A 20,833-nucleotide genomic window follows, 5' to 3' on the forward strand; every position below is an offset into this window, starting at 1 on the left:
CTAATGAAATTACTTTCTAGACTTTCAGGATGCCATTGGGTATATTCACCACATTACCAGCAAACCATCTGCTGTGCTTAAAGAACTGCCTCTTGGGGTGACTGGGTGGCTCAGTCGGTTGAGCATCTGCCTTCAGCTTAGGTCATGATCCCCCAGGGCATTGGGATCCAGCCCAGCATCGGGCTCTCTGCTCTGCAGGGAGTCTGCTTCTCCCTCTCCCTCTCCCTCTCCCCCTCCTCCCACTTGTGTGGTCGCTCACTCTTTTTTAAAGATTTTATTTTTTTGAGAGAGAGAGGTGAGGGACAGAGGGACAAGCTGAGCAGGGAGCCAATGTGGGGATCCGTCCTGAGACACCGAGATCATGATCTGAGCCAAAGGCAGATGCTTAACCAACTAAGCCACCCAGGCACCCCTTTCTCTTAAATAAATAAATAAAATCTTAAAAAACAAAAACAAAAAACCCTACATTTGGCCGTACACAAATCCAAAGGAGCAGAGTGACCATGTAATTTATTACCCGAATGGGCATACTTCTGAATGTTGTTAATAACTGAACTAGAATAACAGGTGTGAATGAACATTGTTCTGGGCTAACCAGCTAATAGGGTCATTCTCCTTAAAGGATGTATTTGAAAATTTTTCTTATTATTAAATAATCTCAGAAGCCGTAGGATAATGCTGATAATCACAATAACGTGTTTTTTCTTATATTCCTGAACTTGGCATTCTGACCTAGAGTCTACTTTTTCCCCTGAGTGATCATGTATACTAATGTAGGTTGCTGCTCTTGTTTTTTAATTTTTTAGCTTTACATTGTCAGCACAGTGATCCCATACAGAAATGACTGTTAGGGGGCCCCTGGGTGGCTCAGTCGGTTAAGTGTCCAACTCTTGGTTTCGGCTCAGGTCGTGATCGCATGGTGGTGGGATCGAACCCCGAGTCAGGCTGTGTACTCACTGCAGAGTCTGCTTGAGATTCTCTCTCCCTCTCTCTTGTTTGTGTGTGTGTGCTCTTTCTCTCTAAAATAAATAAATCTTAAATAAGAAATGACTGTTAAGGAGAAAGCTACATTAGAGACAAAGAAGTTTATTTATTTTTTAAAGATTTTATCTATTTTTTGACAGAGAGAGACAGCGAGAGAGGGAACACAAGCAAGGGGAGTGGGAGAGGGAGAAGCAGGCTTCCTGCCGAGCAGGGAGCCCGATGCAGGGCTCAATCCTAGGACCCCGGGATCATGACCTGAGCCGAAGGCAGATGCTTAACCATCTGAGCCACCCAGGCGCCCCGAGACAGAGAAGTTTAAACCAAAATATTTTTTAAAGTTTTTGAACCAGTTAAGTAGAACTGAATAGAAGTTATCCATCGCTTGAACAGGTAAGTACTCCTGTAATAATAGGGGAACCTGACTTGCACTTCAGATATAGATCTGTGGAAGAGGGGCATAAAGTTCATCTGCAGGGCACCTGGGTGGCTCAGTCGGTTAAGCATCTGCTTTAGGCTCAGGCCATGATCTCAGGGTCCTGGGATCGAGTCCCGCATTGGGCTCCCTGCTCAGTGGGGAGTCTGCTTCTTCTCTTTCCTCCCTGCTCGTGCTCTCTCTCACTACCTCTGTCTCTCTCAGATAAATAAATAAAATCTTAAAAAAAATAAAATAAATGTTATCTTCAGATAATATATTAAAAATGTGGCAATATTGTTTTTCTTGATTTATGAAAGTAATACATACTCAAAAAAAAAAAAAAATCCCCAGAAGTGCAGAAGTGATACCCTCTTCCCCCAGTTTTATATTTCTCTAAAGTTTGGTGTATTTAGTCCTATAATATATGCCAAAATATAAGCTTGTCCTCCCTCCCAATTTTCCCTTGAGAAAAATATATGCTTTATATTCAAATTCTTATATTTTTCATTTTACAAGTATCCTCTCAGATTATTTTACATACCCAAGCCCAAGGGCTTTTTGGTGAAGACTCACTGATTTCTAACATAATTTTGTTGTGGTTTGAGGATGTACTGTGTATGATTTCAGTTCTTTTAAAGTTACTGAGACTTAGGGACGCCTGGGTGACTGAGTTGGTTAAGTGTTTGCCTTTGGCTCAGGTCATGATCTCAGGGTCCTGGATCGAGTCCCACATCAGGCTTCCTGCTCAGCAGGGAGCCTCCTTCTCCCTATGCCTGCCGCTCCCCTGCTTGTACACTCACTCTCTCTATCTGTCTCTGACAAATAAAATCTTTAAAAAAATAAAAAATAAAGTTATTGAGACTTGCTTTATAGCCTAGCAGATGGTCTGTCTTACAAAATGTCCCATGTGTGTTTCAGAGGAATGTTTCGATGTTGGGTCAAGTGTTCCATATATGTTAGTTAGACATAGGGTTGAGAGTTTTGTTCATATCTTCTATACTGCGCTCTGACCTTCCTTGTTTCTGATGAGATTGTTTCTGATGAGATGTACCTATTGTGTTGCTGTTCTTCTATATGTCATTTTTCTCTTGATGCTTTCAGTATTTTCTCTCTGTCCTTGGATTTTGGAAATTTCACTGTGATGTTTTAGGTATGATCCTCTTTGTATTTCACTGAGCTCCTTGAACATTCAAAGCATCTTGGATTGGTAGGTTAATTTTTAAATCAAATATGCGAGATTTTTTTACCACTAATTCTTCAAATATTTTTTCTGCTTCTTTCTGTCTTTTGGGACTTTCATTACAAGTATGTTGGTAACATGATATCTTCCCATAGGTGTCTCTCTTCTTTTTCTTCCAATATTTTTTTCTCTGTTCTTTGGATTGAATAATTTCTGTTGGTCTCTTCTTAATAGATCATAATCCAGACTTCTACAATACATTATTTGAAACATTCAGTGATTCTTCTGCTATCTCAAATTTGCTCTTTACCTCTAGAGTTTTTCTTTTGTAGGTTCTGTTTGTTGAGATATCCTATCAAGTATTGTCATCTTTCTTTTAATTCTCTGAACATATTTATAGTATCTACTTCTGAAGTCTTTGCTAATCTATCATTTCTGACAATTTCTACTTAATACCTCTTTGATCCTGAGTAAGAGTCATGCCTTTTTATTTCATTACATGTCTAGTAATTTTTGGTAGAAAACTTGACATTTTAGATAATGATCATAGTAACTCTGCCTTCTAATTTTTTTGATAGTTGTGTTTGCTTCAGTAACTTGTCTAGTGCAACCACTGATGTCTCTGCTCATTTTTTTTATTCTTATATTTTTAAGCTTGGCTTCCTAGGAGTTGCACCTGTGTCTGTATAACTTAGTGATCAACCAGTGACTTTGGCAGAGGTTGTGCTCAAGCATCTTAATAAGAAAGGCCTCCGATTAATCCTTGTGTGAGTTGGGAAATACAGACAAAGTTGCTGTCAGTTTTCAAGTGAACCTTAGCTTTTACTTTTTGCCAGGCTTGCTTACATCTTCTCTACCCATTCATATAGTTTTCCAGTTAGCTAGAGATTTATGGAGAGCTTTCAGCCCTTTATGGCTCTTTAGTTTCCAGAATCTCCCTGTTCTGCCACGCCCCTTAGCCAGGACTACACTTTGGGCTTACAAAACTGTGGGCTTCTCTTATTCTCTCCTTATCAAGTTTACCACTTTTAACTGGCAGGGTCACAGGTTTTACCTGTTGGTCCACATTGAGTCTGCCCCCTTTGGCAATCACATTCCTGTTTTCATGACCAGCCATTCACTAGTAAAACAATTCTTACCAACCAAGGTAGTGGTGATGGCGGGGGTATAAACAGCCTCATGCAAAAGGCCACTGACTTCCCTTGTCCTTACCTGAAGCTTTATCAGTTTTTTTAACAGTAAATATTTATTTTTTCTTTAAATATTTACTTATTTATTTGAGGGAGAGCATGAGGGGAGGGGCAGAGGGAGAGAAGTAGACTCCATGCTGAGCATGGAGCCCGACGCAGGGCTTGATCCCACAACCCTGAGATCATGACCTGAGCCGAAATCAAGAGTTGGACACCCAACCAACTGAGCCACCCAGGCACCCCAAAAGTAGACGTTTCATAATTGTTTTTTGCATTTGGTCCATTTCCAGAGCCCTGAATCGGTTGTCTTCGACAATCACAGTTCAGATGCAGTACATCACCTCTGTTAGTATGGGAACAGTGGGAGCGCTCCTGAAATTCTTTTGATAGTTGCTTTGAAAGTCCTCGCAGGCAGCACTTTCTAAGGATCGCAGTCTTAGGCCTGCTGTATTAATCTTTTCTGAACATCATCCTGGTCTTTTTTTGGTAGTTGAACTGCTCCTAGTGTTTCACTTCAGTATAATAACCAAAATTCTTCTGTTGACTTTTTTTTTTTTTTCAATTTGGGGTTTAAAGCAATGATTTAAAAATATTTTCCCCTTGGGTGCCTACGTGGCTCAGTCAGTTAAGTGTCTGCCTTCAGCTCAGGTCATGATCCCAGGGTCCTGGGATTGAGTCCCGTGTCAGGCTCCCTGCTTAGCTGGAAGTCTTCTTCTCCTCTGCCCCTCCCCCCTGCTCGTGCGCTCCCTCTCTCTCTCTCAAATAAATAAATAAAATCTTTAAAAATAAATTTTCCCCTGGTAGATATATGATTTCATTCGTATATCAAATTAGCAATCATCATTTTTTTTAAAGATTTTCTTTATTTGGGGCGCCTGGGTGGCTCAGTTGGTTAAGCAACTGCCTTCGGCTCAGGTCATGATCCTGGAGTCCCGGGATCGAGTCCCGCATCGGGCTCCCTGCTCAGCAGGGAGTCTGCTTCTCCCTCTGACCCTCCCCCCTCTCATGTGCTCTCTCTCATTCTCTCTCTCTCAAATAAATAAATAAAATCTTAAAAAAAAAAAAAGATTTTCTTTATTTGACAGAGAGCGAGCACAAGCAGGGGAAGCAGCAGAGGGAGAGAAGCAGGCTCCCTGCTGAGCAGGGAGCCTGACGTGGGGCTCCATCCCAGGACCCTGGGATCATGACCTGAGCCAAAGGCAGAGGCTTAACTGACTGAGCCATCCAAGCACCCCGCAATCATCATTTATAGTTGTAGTTTAAAAATTTTGTTGTTTCTCTAAACCTAAAATGAAGTGCATGCTTTTTTTGAGACTAGAGTAAACAATAATACTATACTTTCTACATTTTAAATTACATGCTTGGAGCAATTTTGACAATTTATTATATCTTCCAAATATCTTAATGCCTTTTTGTTTCTTTTTCCCAGCTCGATTACGTGGTGTTCATGATGGTCTCTTCACTGGACAAATAGATGCTGTGGATACTTTTAATGCTACTTATAGAGTAACTTTTGATAGGGCAGGGCTTGGAACCCATACCATCCCTGACTATGAAGTTCTTGTAAGTATTTCATAATACACTTGTGTCTTATGCCTATTAAATATGTTACATGGGGCGCCCAGCTGGCTCAGTCAGTAGAGCATGTGACTCTTGATCTTGAGCTTGTGAGTTCAAGTCCCACGTTGGGTGTGGAAATTACTTAAAAATTAAAAAAAAACCTTTTTTTTTTTAAGATTTTATTTATTTGTGAGAGAGAGCATAAGCATGGGGAGCAGTAGGCAAAGGGAGGAGCAGGCTCCCCGCTGTAGGGCTTGATTCCAAGACCCTGGAATCATGACCTGAGCCAAAGGCAGATACTTAACTGACTGAGCCACCTACATGCCTCAAAAATTTTAAAAATCTAAAAAAAGAAAAAACCACAAAGCAAAAAATAAAAAACAACTGTGTTGTGTAGAATTTTCTACAGACTGTATTTTGTGATAGAATCAAGACTTCAGGTCATGGAGGAAGAGATCCTTAGGAGTTCGCAGACCTGCCTCCTAGGCCCCTAGACCAGAACTCTACTCAAGTCTTCAACATTGTCTAGACGTGAACATCCCTCCATTGTACCTTACCCACACACCATTTTAGTGTGACAGAGCTGATCACTCCTCACTCAATTACCTTGGGGAATAAGCAAAATGACACTTTTATTCCAGCTGTGTTGTTAAACTAAGGTCATCTTGCAAAATGATTTTAAAAGTATGAAGTAACATCTTGCACATTAGGATTTGTTCTCTTGTTTTATCCTCAGAATTATGCAGGGTGGCTTTTAATTATTCTCACTTTTTGCACGATGAAACTTAAGACATAATACATTAAGTGGCTCTAGAGCTGGTTTCCTGGCAGGCTGAGACCAGAATCTGGATATTCTGAATTCTTGAATCAGTCCTTTAAAACTAGGCCATTATTTCACCATTTCATGTCTGATTTAGCAATGTCATGAGAGTTATGCACCTTTCCAATAAGTCAAAATAATTTTAAGAACTAAGGCAACTCTGCAATCTAATGAAGTTTTTTAAAAGTTGAATGATGAACTTTCTTTTTTTTTAAGGTTTTAAAGTAATCTCTGCACCCAACGTGGGGCTCAAACTCACAACCCTGAGATCAAGAGTTGCACACTGTATTGACTGAGCTGGCCAGTGCCTCAATGATGAACTTTGTATTTTTTATTTTTATTTTTAAAATTTTTATTTTTATTTTTCAAAGATTTTATTTATTTGACAGAGCACAAGCAGGGGAGCAGCAGAGGGAGAGGGAGAAGCAGGCCCTCTGTTGAGCAAGGAGCCTGATGCGGGACTCGATCCCAGGACCCTGGGATTATGAATTGAGCCTTTAAAAGTTCAAAAGAAAGACGCTTAACTGACTGAGCCACCCAGGTGCCCCAATAATGAAATTTTTTTAACAGAATTGTTTGCCACTAAGCATTATGGAAATTAAATTGTTCGCTTTTAACGTCCCTTTTTTCATTTCTGTTATAAACTTGATTTTTAAGGTTTATGACCTTACAATTAAAAATCAAAATTTCTTGGGGCACCTGGGTGGCTCAGTCGGTTAAGTGTCTGCCTTCGGCTCGGGTCATGATGCCGGGGTCCTCGGATTGAGCCCCACATCGGGCTCCCTGCTCAGGGGGGAGCCTGCTTCTCCCTCTCCCTCTGCCTGCCGCTCCCCCTGCTTGTGCGCTCTCTCTCTCTGTCAAATAATAAAATATTTTTTAAAAATAAAAATTTCTTTATCTCCTTAGTGCAAATATAGAAGAATTTTCTTTTTCTGATACATACTTTTTAAAAATTAAGGCTGTTTATTGTGAGGCTTTCCTTTTCAAACATACTTTTTAGAGAGGAGAAATAGAAGAGAAAGAAAATTTGGACTACATTTGCAGAGCAAAGTACACCAACCTTAAGTGTTTTTCCTTAAAGGATGCAACCTTTCAACCTCCCCTGTCAGAAAAGGAAAACTGCTTTTCCAGTTCATTAATGTAATTTCCTTTAGGAGATCATCCAGATATTCCTCCCCGGCCGGGTAAGAGTGCACTGTAAGTGCAGTAGGTAATATTGAGCCAGCTTTTAGCACACAGCAAGCACCGGTAGTCCTAGGACACTTGAAGATTAATCTTTCAGGGTGCCTGGGTGGCTCAGTCGGTAGGCATCTGCCTTCAGCTCAGGTCATGATCCCAGGGTCCTGGGATGGAGCCCCGCATTGGGCTCCCTGCTCGGCGGGAAGCCTGCTTCTCCCTCTCCCTCTCCCTCTGCCCTTCCCTCCCACTCCTGCTTGTTCTCTCAAATAAATAAATAAAATCTTAAAAAAAAAAAGATTAATCTTTGATTTCCTGTTTCGATCCAGTGGTCTTTTTCTTAATTATTCTGTTTTGTGAGTTCAGCCTTTGATGGCGAAGTAGTATTTCCATATTCTGACTTACGTTTTAGGCCTTTGACCTTTGTAGGATAATAGATTCTGTGATAAATCATAGCTCATGAGCGGGTGCGTGTTTCCAGCTTCAGTGTCATGTTTGTAAAGCTCAGATGGTCGGTAAAGTTCTTCAAGACTTGTGGGCTTTCCTCTTTTCTCAAAGAGTAATGAGCCTCATGAGACGATGCCAATTGCTGCCTTTGGACAAAAACAGCGGCCTTCTCGATTCTTCCTGACCCCACCACGGCTACATTACACTCCCCCTCTCCAGTCACCCATTACGGTAAGTGCCATTTTGTAAGTGTCGGCAGTAATGTAAATGAGTATTATGAGCGTGAGTAATGTTTTTATGAAATACACATCTATTACAGCAACTTCAAGAGGTAGCTACATTATTTTAAGTTGTCTGTTACTAAATAAAATAAGTAAATCGTTGTTGCAACTCTGGAAATATTTTCCTTTTTGTAAGATTTTTGATGTAATATTAATTATAATCAGATTTACTTTTTATCTAAAAATAAAATGCCTTCTTTTGAACAGTCAGTGGTTAAATGATTTCCCTCTTATTCCCATAGGATAATGATCCTTTACTAGGACAGTCACCTTGGAGAAGTAAAATTTCTGGCTCTGACACTGAAACGTTAGGTGGTTTTCCAGTAGAATTCCTTATCCAAGTGGTAAGAATTGCTCTATCTTGGCTTGCTTATGAAGAAAACTCAACGTCTTTTGTGTTAATTAAAATTGAAAATTTTTCTGACCAAATAATTTTACTTTTTTTTTTTTTTTTAATCATTGTGTTGGTTTTAAGAACCCTGTTATTTCCAGCAAAGCTTGAAAATAAAAGTCAGGGCGCCTGGGTGGCTCAGTCAGTTGAGCATCTGACTCTTGATTTCAGCTCAGGTCATGATCTCAGGGTTGTGAGATCAAGCCCTGTGTCAGGCTCAGCAAGGAATCTGTTTGATATTCTCTCTCTCCCTCTGCCCCTCCCATCCACTTGTGCTCACTCTCTCTCTCTCTCTCTCTAAAAAAAATAAATAAATAAAGTAACCTTAAGGAAATAAAAGTTATAACAGCCAAAAAAGACTTAGAGGTCTTTTTCGTTGAGCTCTTCTTGCTATGTTAAGGACTCTAACATTACACCATATGCTCTGTCAAACCTGAATGGTTAGCTGTTAATAACTTGTGTAAGTACAAAGGCCTTTATTTAGTGACCTCAGTGCGTCCTGCAGTTATCAGTCAACTGAGCAGTTACAATGCGTTGGCTTGCTAACTAGTGATAGACACTGAGAAATATAAGCCTCACCTGAAACAAGTGTAGAATTATTATGTAGAACAATATTCCTGAAAAGACCGACTCATCAGAATGTAATGAGCTGTTCACTTTGAAAATTAGATTAAATCAATCATTTACTTTGAATCATAGTCTAATGTTTGATTTCTTTTCCTGTTTTGAAGAGAAAAACTGCTTTGGCTTGGGGTAAGAGTATAAATAAAAATATTTCTAATATAATCCATTAAAATATTCAGTGTTACCACTTGCAATTGATGTTATTTTAAGGAAACATTTTATCATTTAGTTGCAAATGTATAGCATTTTGTATTCCTTGATCATACCTTGGTGGTTATCCTTGCAATGCAGATTTTCTTTTGCCTTTTGGCTTTCAAAGATAGATAAGATATTTTTATACGAAAAGTTGAAATTATGAATAGAGCGAAGCTTTATCCTCTTCACAAATAGGACACTTGTTTTTTAAAGAAATACTTTCTTTTAAGTAATAGAGGTAAAAACAAAACTAATATGACCTATTTGGGGCTGTGTGTGGGTGTGTGTGTGTGACAGAGAGAGAGAGAGAGAGAGAGAGAGAGAGGGCGAGAGGGAGAGAGACACCAGCAGAGGGAGCCAGAAGCTAATTACTACTACAGTACCTCTGAAGTACTGATATTTTTACCAATGCTGAAATATTTGGCTTCAGTGCTTAATTTTAACTTCAAAAACTAGGTATAAACCCTAGTTAAAACACTACTTTCATTATTGTTTTAAGCTATCTAAGAGGTAAAAATAAAAGTTCTTTTATGTACTTGTCTTTTATAGTATGTAAGGTTTTATGAAGCTCAAGTTGCTCTTGTTAATATTAAGCTTTGAAGTAGATGTGTGTGTGTGGTTTATTTTTTTTTAAGTAAGCTCTATACCCAACATGGGACTTAAACTCACTTTTTCGGTTCTTAATATTTTTTTCTTATGACAAAAGAAGTATTAAAAATTTTTTGCAAGTTTCGGGGCGCCTGGGTGGCTGAGTCAGAGAAGTATCAGACTCTTGATTTCTGCTCAGGTCAGGATCTCAGGGTCTTGAGATTGAGCCCTGTGTCTGGCTCTGTGCTCAGCAGGGAGCCTGCTTAAGATTTTCTTCCTCTGCCCTCCCCCACTCCCCCTCTCCGCCCCTGCTTGCCCTCAAAAAAAAAAATTGCAAATTTCATAATTCATAGTTTACAATGAATTTTCTTTTTGAGGAAACTTTTTATTTCCTGGGGTTAGGGATTTTGAGGAATCTAAAGAGACTGATCAGCTTTGTTCAAGACGACTCAGTTTTGAAAAGAATGAAAAGGAAACAGCTGAGATTTTTTATCAGAAACAAGCAACACCACACTTAATAGAAACAAAAAAAGAACAGTTGCCTTCATTCCATCTTTTACTGCTTCCATCTCTAAAGAATGACACATATTTCCATAAAAATCCAACAATTTATAAGAGAAGGGAGACCTGTCCCCAGCTCTGGGCCTGCTGAGCACTAACTACAGTCTGTTCCATAACAAGTATGGGGCATATCTTACTAACTAGGCCCTCTGCCTGTATCAACTTAGGCCAATTCTTAGGATTTTTTATTATTGAAAATTTAAAGCACATAAAAGCAGACAGAATTGTTTACTGCTCCTCTGTGTACCCATCATCGAGCTAGAACCTGTTCTCAGCAAACTCCTGGTCAGTCCTATTTCATCTGTCCTTCCACCTACTTTCTCCCTTTTGCATTATTTGGAAGCAAATACCAGACATTGTATCATTTATTTGTAAATATTTTATTACATATCTCTGAGATAAGGGCTTTTTTTTTTTTTTTTTTTTTTAAGAACCATAACTAAGGGACACCTTGCTGGCTCAGTCAGAGGAGCATGCGACTCCTGATCTCGTGTTGTGAGTTCGAGCCCCACATTGGGTGTAGAGATTACTTAAAAAAAAGAAAAAGAAGAAAGAAACTATAATACCATTATTACATCTAAAAAGTAAACAGAATTGCCTTTTAATATCATCAAATGTTGAGTCAGCATTCAAATTTTCTACTTGTCTCTTAACCATTGAATGCTCTTTTCCCTGTACAACTTACTTGTTTGAGAAACTGGATTATTTGTCCAAAGAGTCTCCCACAGTGGGTTTTACTGACTGAATCCTTGTGGTATCATTCAATGTGTTCTTTTGTCTTTTGTCTTTTATGTAAATTGCTCATTGGATATAGAAGTTTGATTAGATTTGGGTTTTTTATTTTGTTGGTTCATTTATTTTATGTAACTACTTTTGTAGGAGGTTTTGTGTTCTGATAGACCCATGCTATTTTATATTTTTTATATAAACTTAGCTGCCACTGATTATCAGTGCCTAGATCCAGCCATTCATTAGGATTGCGAAATGGCACTGTTCTCGTTCTATCATTCCTCTTCATTTACTAACTGAAATAGTCTCTCTTTTTTTTAAGATTTATTTATTTATTTTAATTTTTTTTTTTTTTTTTTTTTTTTAGAGCGAGAGAGTGGGAGTTGGGGTGTAGAGGGAGAGAGAATCTCAAGCAGACTCTGCCCCGAGCACAGAGCCTGTCTCGGGACTTGATCCCATGATCCCGGCAGAAATCAAGAGTCGGATACCTAACCGACTGAGGCCCCAGGTGCCCCTGAAACAGTTTTATAAAGAAAAGCTTCCCCTAACCTATTATCTGGTTACCTAATGGTATAGTTTGTGTAGGAAAGGCAGGATAAACACGTGATTCTTTCTCTTTGTCTTCCAGCTTATAAAATAATGAGTTTGGTCACTGGCATTCTCCAATAATGGTTAATTTTTATAAAGTATCTGTATGAACTCATAAATTTTAATATATTTGTACTTCGGTCCATCCCAGTGGTTATTCTTACTGGTCCCTGAATGATCCCACGTGGGCCAGTGAAAGCTTGTTCAGACTGACTCCTGGGTCCTTTTGACATGTTCCGGTTAGAATGGATTTTAAGAAAATATTTTTCTGCTAGCCAATCAGATTTATTTTTTAAAATGCATGTGCTGTGTTTATTTATATTGAAACACTAAAATCTGCTAAAATATCTTAGTGAAAAATTGGTAATTTGATGTTTGTTATACCTAAAGGCCTCTATTCCAAAACATCTCTTTTTCTTTGTCTGTAGACCAAATTATCAAAAATTCTCATGATTAAAAAGGAACATATCAAAAAATTAAGGGAAATGAACACAGAAGCAGAAAAATTGGTAAGGACATTTCTCTTTTTTCTTTATTTGTCTACTTTTAAAATGGCAGAGACTTCTGTATCTAAGGAATTAAAAATACTTTATGGACGAAAACCTTGAGATAAATGAGATAAATCTTATTTTTAAATCCTCATTTGCTATCTTTATCTCTTGTTATACCGAACACATGCTAAGTAAATTAGCAGTGCAGTGCATTTCATTACCCCAGACCTCATTATGCCACTGACTCTCCGGTTGGATAGGATTAATGAGTGGGCTGGGTTCTTGACAGTTTGCATGAACGTAGAATCCCTAGCACTGGTGCCTTGACTAAGAGAGTCATGTTAACAGAGGTTATTAAAAGTGATTCAGAATAAATAAATCAAGAAATATATAAGTTGACATATTCGGGTTATCTTGACAGTGCTTTATATCCTATTCTATTAATCTAGTCAGTCCAAAAATATGAGCGTCAATTTTAGTCATTGGAGAGAATTATCAGAGTTTTTTTTTTAATGTAGAAAATATTCACTAAGAAAGTTTTTGAATTGTACTGAAAGTCATAACTTGCTTATGGATTTGTAGGATGGCAAATAGATTTCATCCCAAGTACCGTCTCCAAGTGACTGCAAATGGCCACATGGAGATTTGAAAGTAAGAGAGAACTCAGTCACTAGACACGGGCAAGCGCTGTAGCTCCTTACTAACATCTGCCTTGAGCGCAGGACTAGGGAGTCATAGCATCGTCATCTCTAGTGCGTGTGGGCCAACAGATGGATAAGGGATGCCTAGCTGAAAGAGGAACAGTCTTCTTTTAGGATGATGGAATTTTATCTGAACTTGACTTTGAATTTTCTAATTTGAACCTCCATTTTATGGAATTGGAAAGTGGAAGACCAAAGATGTCAAGGAATTTCAGTCTAAGATCATCCTGCTATTTAGTAGTACAGATACCAAAACAGCCTTCTTGGGGTGCCTGGGTGGCTCAGTTGGTTAAGCGCCTGACTCTTGATCTCAGGTCTTGATCTCAGAGTCATGAGTTCAAGCCCCACATAGGGCTCCAAGCTGGGCGTGGAGCCTGCTTAAAAACAAACAAACAAAACAGGCTTCTTGGTCCCAGCTCAACTCATTTAGGCACAATATGAAAACAGTATTGACAGATACACAGACTATCAAAGATAGCAAAAAGTTAGTCATAATGTATTGCCATTATACACCCTAAACATAAAAATGTATATATTTGCTTCTTTCCTTAATTCCTTTCTTGATTTCCAGCAGTTCTACTTCTACCATTTTCTCTATGCCTTTTCATTGCTCCCCAGCAATGATCTCTTCTGATCATTTTATCATCTCTTTCATCTGTATGCATAGTCTAATTATGTCACTTTCATATCACTAGTTAGGACTGCTCTGTGTTTGGGTTCCACACCTTAAAGTACTGGGCTTGCCTTAGCCTGGTTAGTATTACCTACTTTGAATAGAGGCCTGATTTGATGTTGGCTCGGCTCTTGGGCATGTGAGAATTTTGTAGAAGTCTAGATGGCTTGATATGTTTTATTACTTGTTTTGTTTATGATTAAAAACAATTCCCATTATAAAAATTCAAATATTTTAAGACTGATGACAACAGTTCTTTATAGTGCCTTCCCCATAGATGAATGTTACTTAGCTTAGTATATGCTATAAATGTTTATATGTTAAGCATATGGACTTCTTCTTCTATGCATGTACAGTCCTATATGGTTTTGAAAATTATTTTCTAAAAAAATTTAATTCTGTCATTATATTAACTTAATACAGTCTTTAAAAATTTCTGTATTGTGCCATAATTTAGTTTATTAATAGGTATTTGAGTTATTTTCCTTATTTTTCTAAAATAGTGGTAAAGGGCACCTGGGTGGCTTAGTTGGTTAAGTGTCTGCCTTTGGCTCAGGTCATGATCTCAGGGTCCTGGGATCAAGCCCTGCATTGGGCTCCCTGCTCAGCGGGGAACCTGCTTCTCCCTCTCCCTCTCCCGCTCCCCCTGCTTGTGCTCTCTCACTCTTACTCTCTCTCAAATAAATAAATGGAGTCTTAATAAATGAATGAATGAATGAAAGGAGGAAAGAAAAGAAAGAAAGAAACAAAAGAAAGAAAAAAAGAAAGAGAAAGAAATAGTGCTAAAGTAGGGCACCTGACTAGCTTGATCTCAGGGTCATGAATTTGAGCCCCACACTGGGTGTAGAAATTACTTAAATAAATATTAAAAATAATAAATAAAATGGTGCTATAGTAAATATCCTCATCTGTATAGTTTTGTGCATTTGTCTGTGTCTGTAAGATAGATTCTTAAAAAGTAGAATGGCTGGGTCAAAGTATATGAACATTTTAAAGATTTAATGAAACTTCTGGTTTAAGGTGGTAGGCTGAAAACATGTTTTCTTCCTATCCCCTACAATTTCACATAAAATAAGATGTACAAATAAATAAATAGAATAATGGAAGCAGACTGTTTAATAATGTATGCAAGATTTTAAAAATTGTCCATGTTGGGTGAAACACGGCTGAGATGAAACATGGCTGAGAGTCTGTATGTTGGAACCCTAAAGAGGCTCCAGGCCCAGAGTTGCACATTTGATGGAGGAATGCAGAAGTAATGTGCACCACTTAGAGGAATTGATTCAATGTCTGTTTCCTCATTCCCCGTTTTCATCCTAATGACAGAACTGGGTAAATGTGACATTTACCCAATGTAAAAAGAAGGGAACAGATGCTCCTGTAAAGAATTTGAATATGGAATTTGGGGGAAATTTAAGGCTTCTGCTTTTAGTAATGGTAGACTAGGTAATTTGGATTAACCTTTCTAATCCAAATAGTTGGCAACAACTATTTCCTCTGGAATAAAATATAAAAATAACCTGTTTGAAGACACTAGAGCATTAACTAGATCTTAAAGAATTATAGATAGATAGAATCTGGGAAAAGAAGTAAACTCAGAATGGGGAACCTGGCATTTAGCATTGCTTTTTTCTTGAGGGGCTTTCCACACTTCCAGAAAAGGTAGCTGAGAAACTGAGTGGCATTCCTGAAAGGTATACAAGGGGAGGGAGGACAAAAATTAGAGTCCAGAGACCACCAAGGGTTAGGGGAAGCTGGCAAACCTTCCATGCTCTGAGCTGGAACCCCAAAAGGCAACGCTGGCCCACCTTCAAATTCTCTCATCTCTAAAATGGAATTAAGGTGATCTTGAGACCCTTAAGTAGCCCACCAGAAGTAAATATTCCTCTTAGTGAAACATAATACTACCCTAGGCTTCAAATTATTTCTAAACTTCTTAATATACAGTGTCTAACACTCAATTTTATTTTTTTTTAAGATTTTATTTATTTGACAGAGAGACAGCAGGAGAGGGAATGCAAGCAGGGGGAATGGGAGAGGGAGAAGCAGGCTTCCTGCTGAGCAGAGAGCCCCCCAAGACCCTGGGATCATGACCCGAGCCAAAGGCAGATGCCCAACAACTGAGCCACCCAGGGCACCTCCTAACACTCAATTTTAAATCTCAGACACAAGAGGAGACAAGATAACCCTAACAAAAACCAAAAGAAAGTATAGACAATTGGCAGATTCTAGATAATGGAATTTTTTAGACATAGATTCTAAGTGCTTAATTTGTTTAAAGAAATGAGACAAAATTGAGAATTTTAGAAGTGAACTGGAAACAACAAAAAGGACCAAATGAAAGCTCTAGAAGTAAACTACAACAATCAAAATTAAGAACTCAGTTGGAAGGTATAACCACAGCAGATTAGGAACAGTTGAAGAGAGCTAGTCATTGAAAATAGATCAGAAAATATCCAGAATGAAGCGTAGAGGAAAAACAGATGGAAAATACAGAAGAGTAGAGAAATAAGGGACATAATGAGAGGTCTAACATGTATAATGGAATAACAGAAGGAGAAAAGAGATGATGGGACAGAAGGAGTATTTAAAGGCATAATGACTGAAAACATTCCAAAACTGTCAAAAAATAATAGACCACAGATTCAAGAAGCCCTGTGAATCTCAATGGGATAAATAAAAAGATAAGGACTCTAAGGCACACAATCGTAAAACTGCTAAAAACTAAACACAAAGTAAAAAATATTTAAAGTACCCAGAGCCAGGGGCACCTGGTTGGCTCAGTCAGTAGAGCATGCGATTCTTGATCATGGGGTCATGAGTTTGAGCTCCACATTGGGTGCAGAGATTACTTAAATAAAAAATAAATAGGGACGCCTGGGTGGCTCAGTCGGTTGGGTGTCTGCCTTCAGCTCGGGTCACAATCCCAGGGTCCTGGGATCGAGTCCCACATGGGGCTCCCTGCTCAGCGGGGAGTCTGCTTCTCCCTCTGCCTGCCGCTCCCCCTGCTTGTGCTCTCTCTCTCTCTGTGACAAATAAATAAATAAAATCTTAAATAAATAAATAAATAAAGTACCCAGAGCCAGATGGGTACTGGGCAGCAATTTGTTTGACATCTGACTTCTCCACAGAAACAATAGAGAACAGAAAATGGAATGACATCTTCATGGGGCTGAAACAAAATTGCTACCAACCTAGATTTCTATACTCAATGAAAACTCTTTCAAGGTAAAGTAATATAAGGACTATTTGAAGACAAATTTATAGAATTTGTTACCAGAATAACTATACTAAAGGAAATAATAAAGCAAAAGAAAAAACTTGAGGGGCACCTGGGGAGCTCAGTCAAGCATCTGCCTTGAGCTCAGGTCATGTTCCCAGGGTCCTGGGATGGAGTCCCACATCAGGCTCCCTGCTCAGCAGGGAGTCTGCATCTCCCTCCCTCCCGCCCCTCCCCCCTGCTTGTGTGCGATCTCTCTCTCTCTCTCTCTCTCTCTCACTTTATCTCAAATAAATAAATAAATAACTTGAAGTTTCAGAAGGAATGAAGAGAAACAGAAGGGATAAATATATGGATTAATCTAAGTGATACTATATAAAATCATACCTCATGACATTTAAAATATAAAGAATTAAAAATACAATCCACCTGGGGCGCCTGGGTGGCTCAGTCGTTAAGCGCCTGTCTTCGGCTCAGGTCGTGATCCCGGGACCCTGGGATCGAGCCCCACGTCGGGCTCCCTGCTCCGCGGGGAAGCCTGCTTCTCCCTCTTCTACTCCCCCTGCTTGTGTTCCCTCTCTCGCTCGCTATGTCTCTGTCAAATAAATAAATAAAATCTTTAAAAAAAAAAAATACAATCCACCAGGGGCACCTGGGTGGCTCAGATGGTTAAGCGTCTGCCTTTGGCTCAGGTCATGATCCCAGGTTCCTGGGATCAAGCCCCACATCGGGCTCTCTGCTCAGCGGGAAGCCTGCTTCTCCCTCTCCCACTCCCCCCTGCTTACGTTCCCTCTCTTGCTGTGTCTCTGTCAAATAAATAAATCTTTAAAAAAAAAAAAAATCCACCAATTGCTTATTGGTCAGAGAGTGGGGGTGTGTGTATACGTATAGACTTTGATAAATCAAGGATGTACATTTTAACTTCTGAGGCACCTGTTAAAATAATAGTAAAAGATGCATAACTACCAAGCTAATCAGGGTGAGGTGGGTAGGGAAATGGAACAATAAAAATAGTCAATCAGTCGGGGTGCCTGGGTGGCTCAGTCATTAAGTGTCTGCCTTCGGCTCAGGTCATGATCCCAGGGTCCTGGGATCGAGCCCCACATCGGGCTCCCTGCTCGGCGGGAAGCCTGCTTCTCCCTCTCCCACTCCCCTTGCTTGTATTCCCTCTCTCGCTGTCTCTCTCTCTGTCAAATAATTAAATAAAATCTTTAAAAAAAAAAAATTCAATCAGTCTTAAAAAAAAGACAAAGGAAAGAAAAAAATGACACCAAATGGGGACAAATAGAAGGGAAATAGTAAGGTGGTAGATTTAAATCTAAATATATCAGTAATAGGGGCGCCTGGGTGGCTCAGTCGTTAAGCGTCTGCCTTTGGCTCAGGTCATGATCCCGAGGTCCTGGGATCGAGCCCCACATCGGGCTCCCTGCTCGGCGGGAAGCCTGCTTCTCCCTCTCCCACTCCCCCGCTTGTGTTCCCTCTCTCGCTGTGTCTCTCTCTGTCAAATAAATAAAATCTTTTAAAAAATAAAATAAAATAAATATATCAGGGCGCCTGGGTGGCTCAGATGGTTAAGCGTCTGCCTTCGGCTCAGGTCATGATCCCAGGGTCCTGGGATCGAGTCCCACATCGGGCTCCCTGCTCCTTGGGAGCCTGCTACTCCCTCTGCCTCTCTCTCTCTCTCTCTCTCTCTGTGTCTCTCATGAATAAATAAATAAAATCTTTTAAATAAATAAATAAATAAATATATCAGTAATAATATTAAATATAAGTGGACTAAATCTTCTGAATAAAAGGCAAAGATGGCCAAACTGAATGAAAAGTAAAACCCCAACTCTATGATGCATATAAGAGACACATTTAATATTAAAGGATCCTGAAAATAAAAAATTTTAAGTGTATGAAAAGGTATACAGTGCCAAGTTTTTAAAAAGCAGTAGAAGATCTGATAGCTATAGTAATACCTGACAGTGAAAGTCAGGGCAACAAATATTATTGGATATAAAGAAGTGTGCTCCTTAATGATGAAAGGTATCATTTCAAAATAATTTCAAAGTTATATGTACATAATTATGGCTTCCAAATTCATAAAGCAAAAATTGGCAAAATTCAAAGGAAAAAGGCATTTCCACTATATAGATAAAACAACTAATCAAAAAAATCTAATAAGGAGGGGCTCCTGGCTGACTCTTGATCTTGGGGTCATGAGTTCAAGCCCCATTTTGGGCATAGAGCTTACTAAAAAAAAAAAAAAAATCAACTGGATTTAGTAAAAATTTTTTAAAAATCAATGTTTTTTAAAATTTTATTTTATGGTTTAATATTTTATTTACTTATTTTACAGAGAGAGAGAGCACAAGCAGGGAGAGTGGCAGGCAGAGGGAGAGGGAGAAACAGACTACCCGCAGAGCAGGGAGCCCAACATGGGGCTCGATCCCAGGACCCAGGGATCATGACCTGAGCCAAAGGCAGTTGCTCAACCGGCTGAGCCACCTAGGCGCCCCTGAATGAGTTCTTCCAAACCAGTGAATTCAACCAAATAGTTACTATTTCAAAAACTTTCAAACATCCACTTTCAAAAACTTCTTCTAGAGAATGGGGGGGAGGGGAAGGAACACTTTCCAATTCATTTTATAATGCTTGAATAATTTATCAAAATCTAATGAATTGCAAGAATCCTAAATAAAATATTAACAAATGGGAATTTCTGTGTTTAGAAAAGTATGTCAGGGTGCCTGGCTGGCCCAGTCAGTGGAGCATCTGACTTCGACAAAATCATGATCCCAGGGTCCTGGGATCGAGTCTCACACTGGGCTCCTTGCTCAGCGGGGAGCCTGCGTCTCCCTCTGCCTGCTCTGCCTGCCGCTCTCCCCGCTGGTGCTCTCTCTCTCTCTCTCTCTCTGACAAATAAATAAAATCTTTTTTTTAAAAAAAGAAAGAGGGGCGCCTGGATGGCTCAGTTCGTTGGGTGTCCACCTTTGGCTCAGGTCATGATCCCAGGGTCCTGGGATGGAGCCCCACGTCGGGCTCCCTGCTCAGCGGAGAGCCTGCTTCTCCCTGCTTGTGGTCTCTCTCTGTCAAATAAATAAATAAAAAGAAAGATGAAACAGATAGCAATTGATTTTAGGGGATCTCCAGGTTGTCATAAATCAACAACCTTCTACTCATGTTAATATCTTGATTATTACAATGCAAAACACTCAAACATTTAACAAAAGAATTCCAGTTGGTAAACATAACCTGGTCATTGGTAATAAAATATTTAAAACACGCACCCTCACGACATCTGGCTAGCTCAGTTAGAAGAGTGTGCAACTCCTGATCTCAGGGTTGTGTGTTCATGCCCCATGTTGGGTGTGGAGATTACTAAAAAATAAAGTCTTTTTTTTTTTTTTAAGATTTTATTTATTTATTTGTCAGAGAGAGAGAGAGAGCACACAAGCAGGAGGAGAAGCAGACTCCCTGCTGAGCAAGGAGCCCAATGCAGGACTCACTCCCAGGACCCCGAGATCAGACCTGAGCCAAAGGCAGATGTTCAACTACCTGAGCCACCCGGCCGTCCCTAAAAAATAAAATCTTTTTTTTTTTTTTTTAAAGATTTTATTTATTTATTTGAGAGAAAGAATGAGATAGAGAGTACGAGAGGGAAGAGAGAAGCAGACCCCCTGCTGAGCAGGGAGCCCGATGCGGGACTGGATCCTGGGACTCCAGGATCATGACCTGAGCCGAAGGCAGTCGCTTAACCAACTGAGCCACCCAGGCGCCCCAAAAATAAAATCTTTAAAAAATAAAATAAAATATAAAATAAAATACACTCATTATGTTTCCAGACAACAGGAGGAAAAATGTACCATGGTATTTTTTTTCTCCTGTCAGGGCATTGTCATTTAAACGTAAACCTGGAATTCAGGTTTACAGGATAAGAACAAGGCAAGAAGTATCAGATTACTGTAGAATAATGTTTGTTTCCCAAAGAAGGAAAAGCATAAATCACAGTTTACTTAGTGAGAGAGTTGAAA

At 39.3% G+C, this 20,833-nt stretch overlaps 1 protein-coding gene across 3 annotated transcripts in view; it reads left to right on the forward strand.

Annotated features, from left to right (window-relative positions):
* Window positions 1-20,833, forward strand: part of LIN9 (lin-9 DREAM MuvB core complex component) — a 70,822-nt gene that overhangs the window by 35,936 nt on the left and 14,053 nt on the right. For 2 of the 3 annotated variants that reach the window (XM_045877626.2, XM_054508117.2), the window contains 4 exons: window positions 5,199-5,332; window positions 7,884-8,003; window positions 8,296-8,397; window positions 12,158-12,238. In XM_045877626.2, the coding sequence (XP_045733582.1) occupies window positions 5,199-5,332; window positions 7,884-8,003; window positions 8,296-8,397; window positions 12,158-12,238 (437 nt within the window). The remainder of the gene's footprint in view (window positions 1-5,198; window positions 5,333-7,883; window positions 8,004-8,295; window positions 8,398-12,157; window positions 12,239-20,833) is intronic. The other variant, XM_064594461.1, reaches the window with a different exon arrangement.

The sequence above is a fragment of the Mirounga angustirostris genome, unplaced genomic scaffold, assembly GCF_029215605.1.
Source record: "Mirounga angustirostris isolate CCGP_5_RB_7025 unplaced genomic scaffold, mMirAng1.0.hap1 SCAF_6, whole genome shotgun sequence".
Lineage (NCBI taxonomy): Eukaryota > Metazoa > Chordata > Mammalia > Carnivora > Phocidae > Mirounga > Mirounga angustirostris.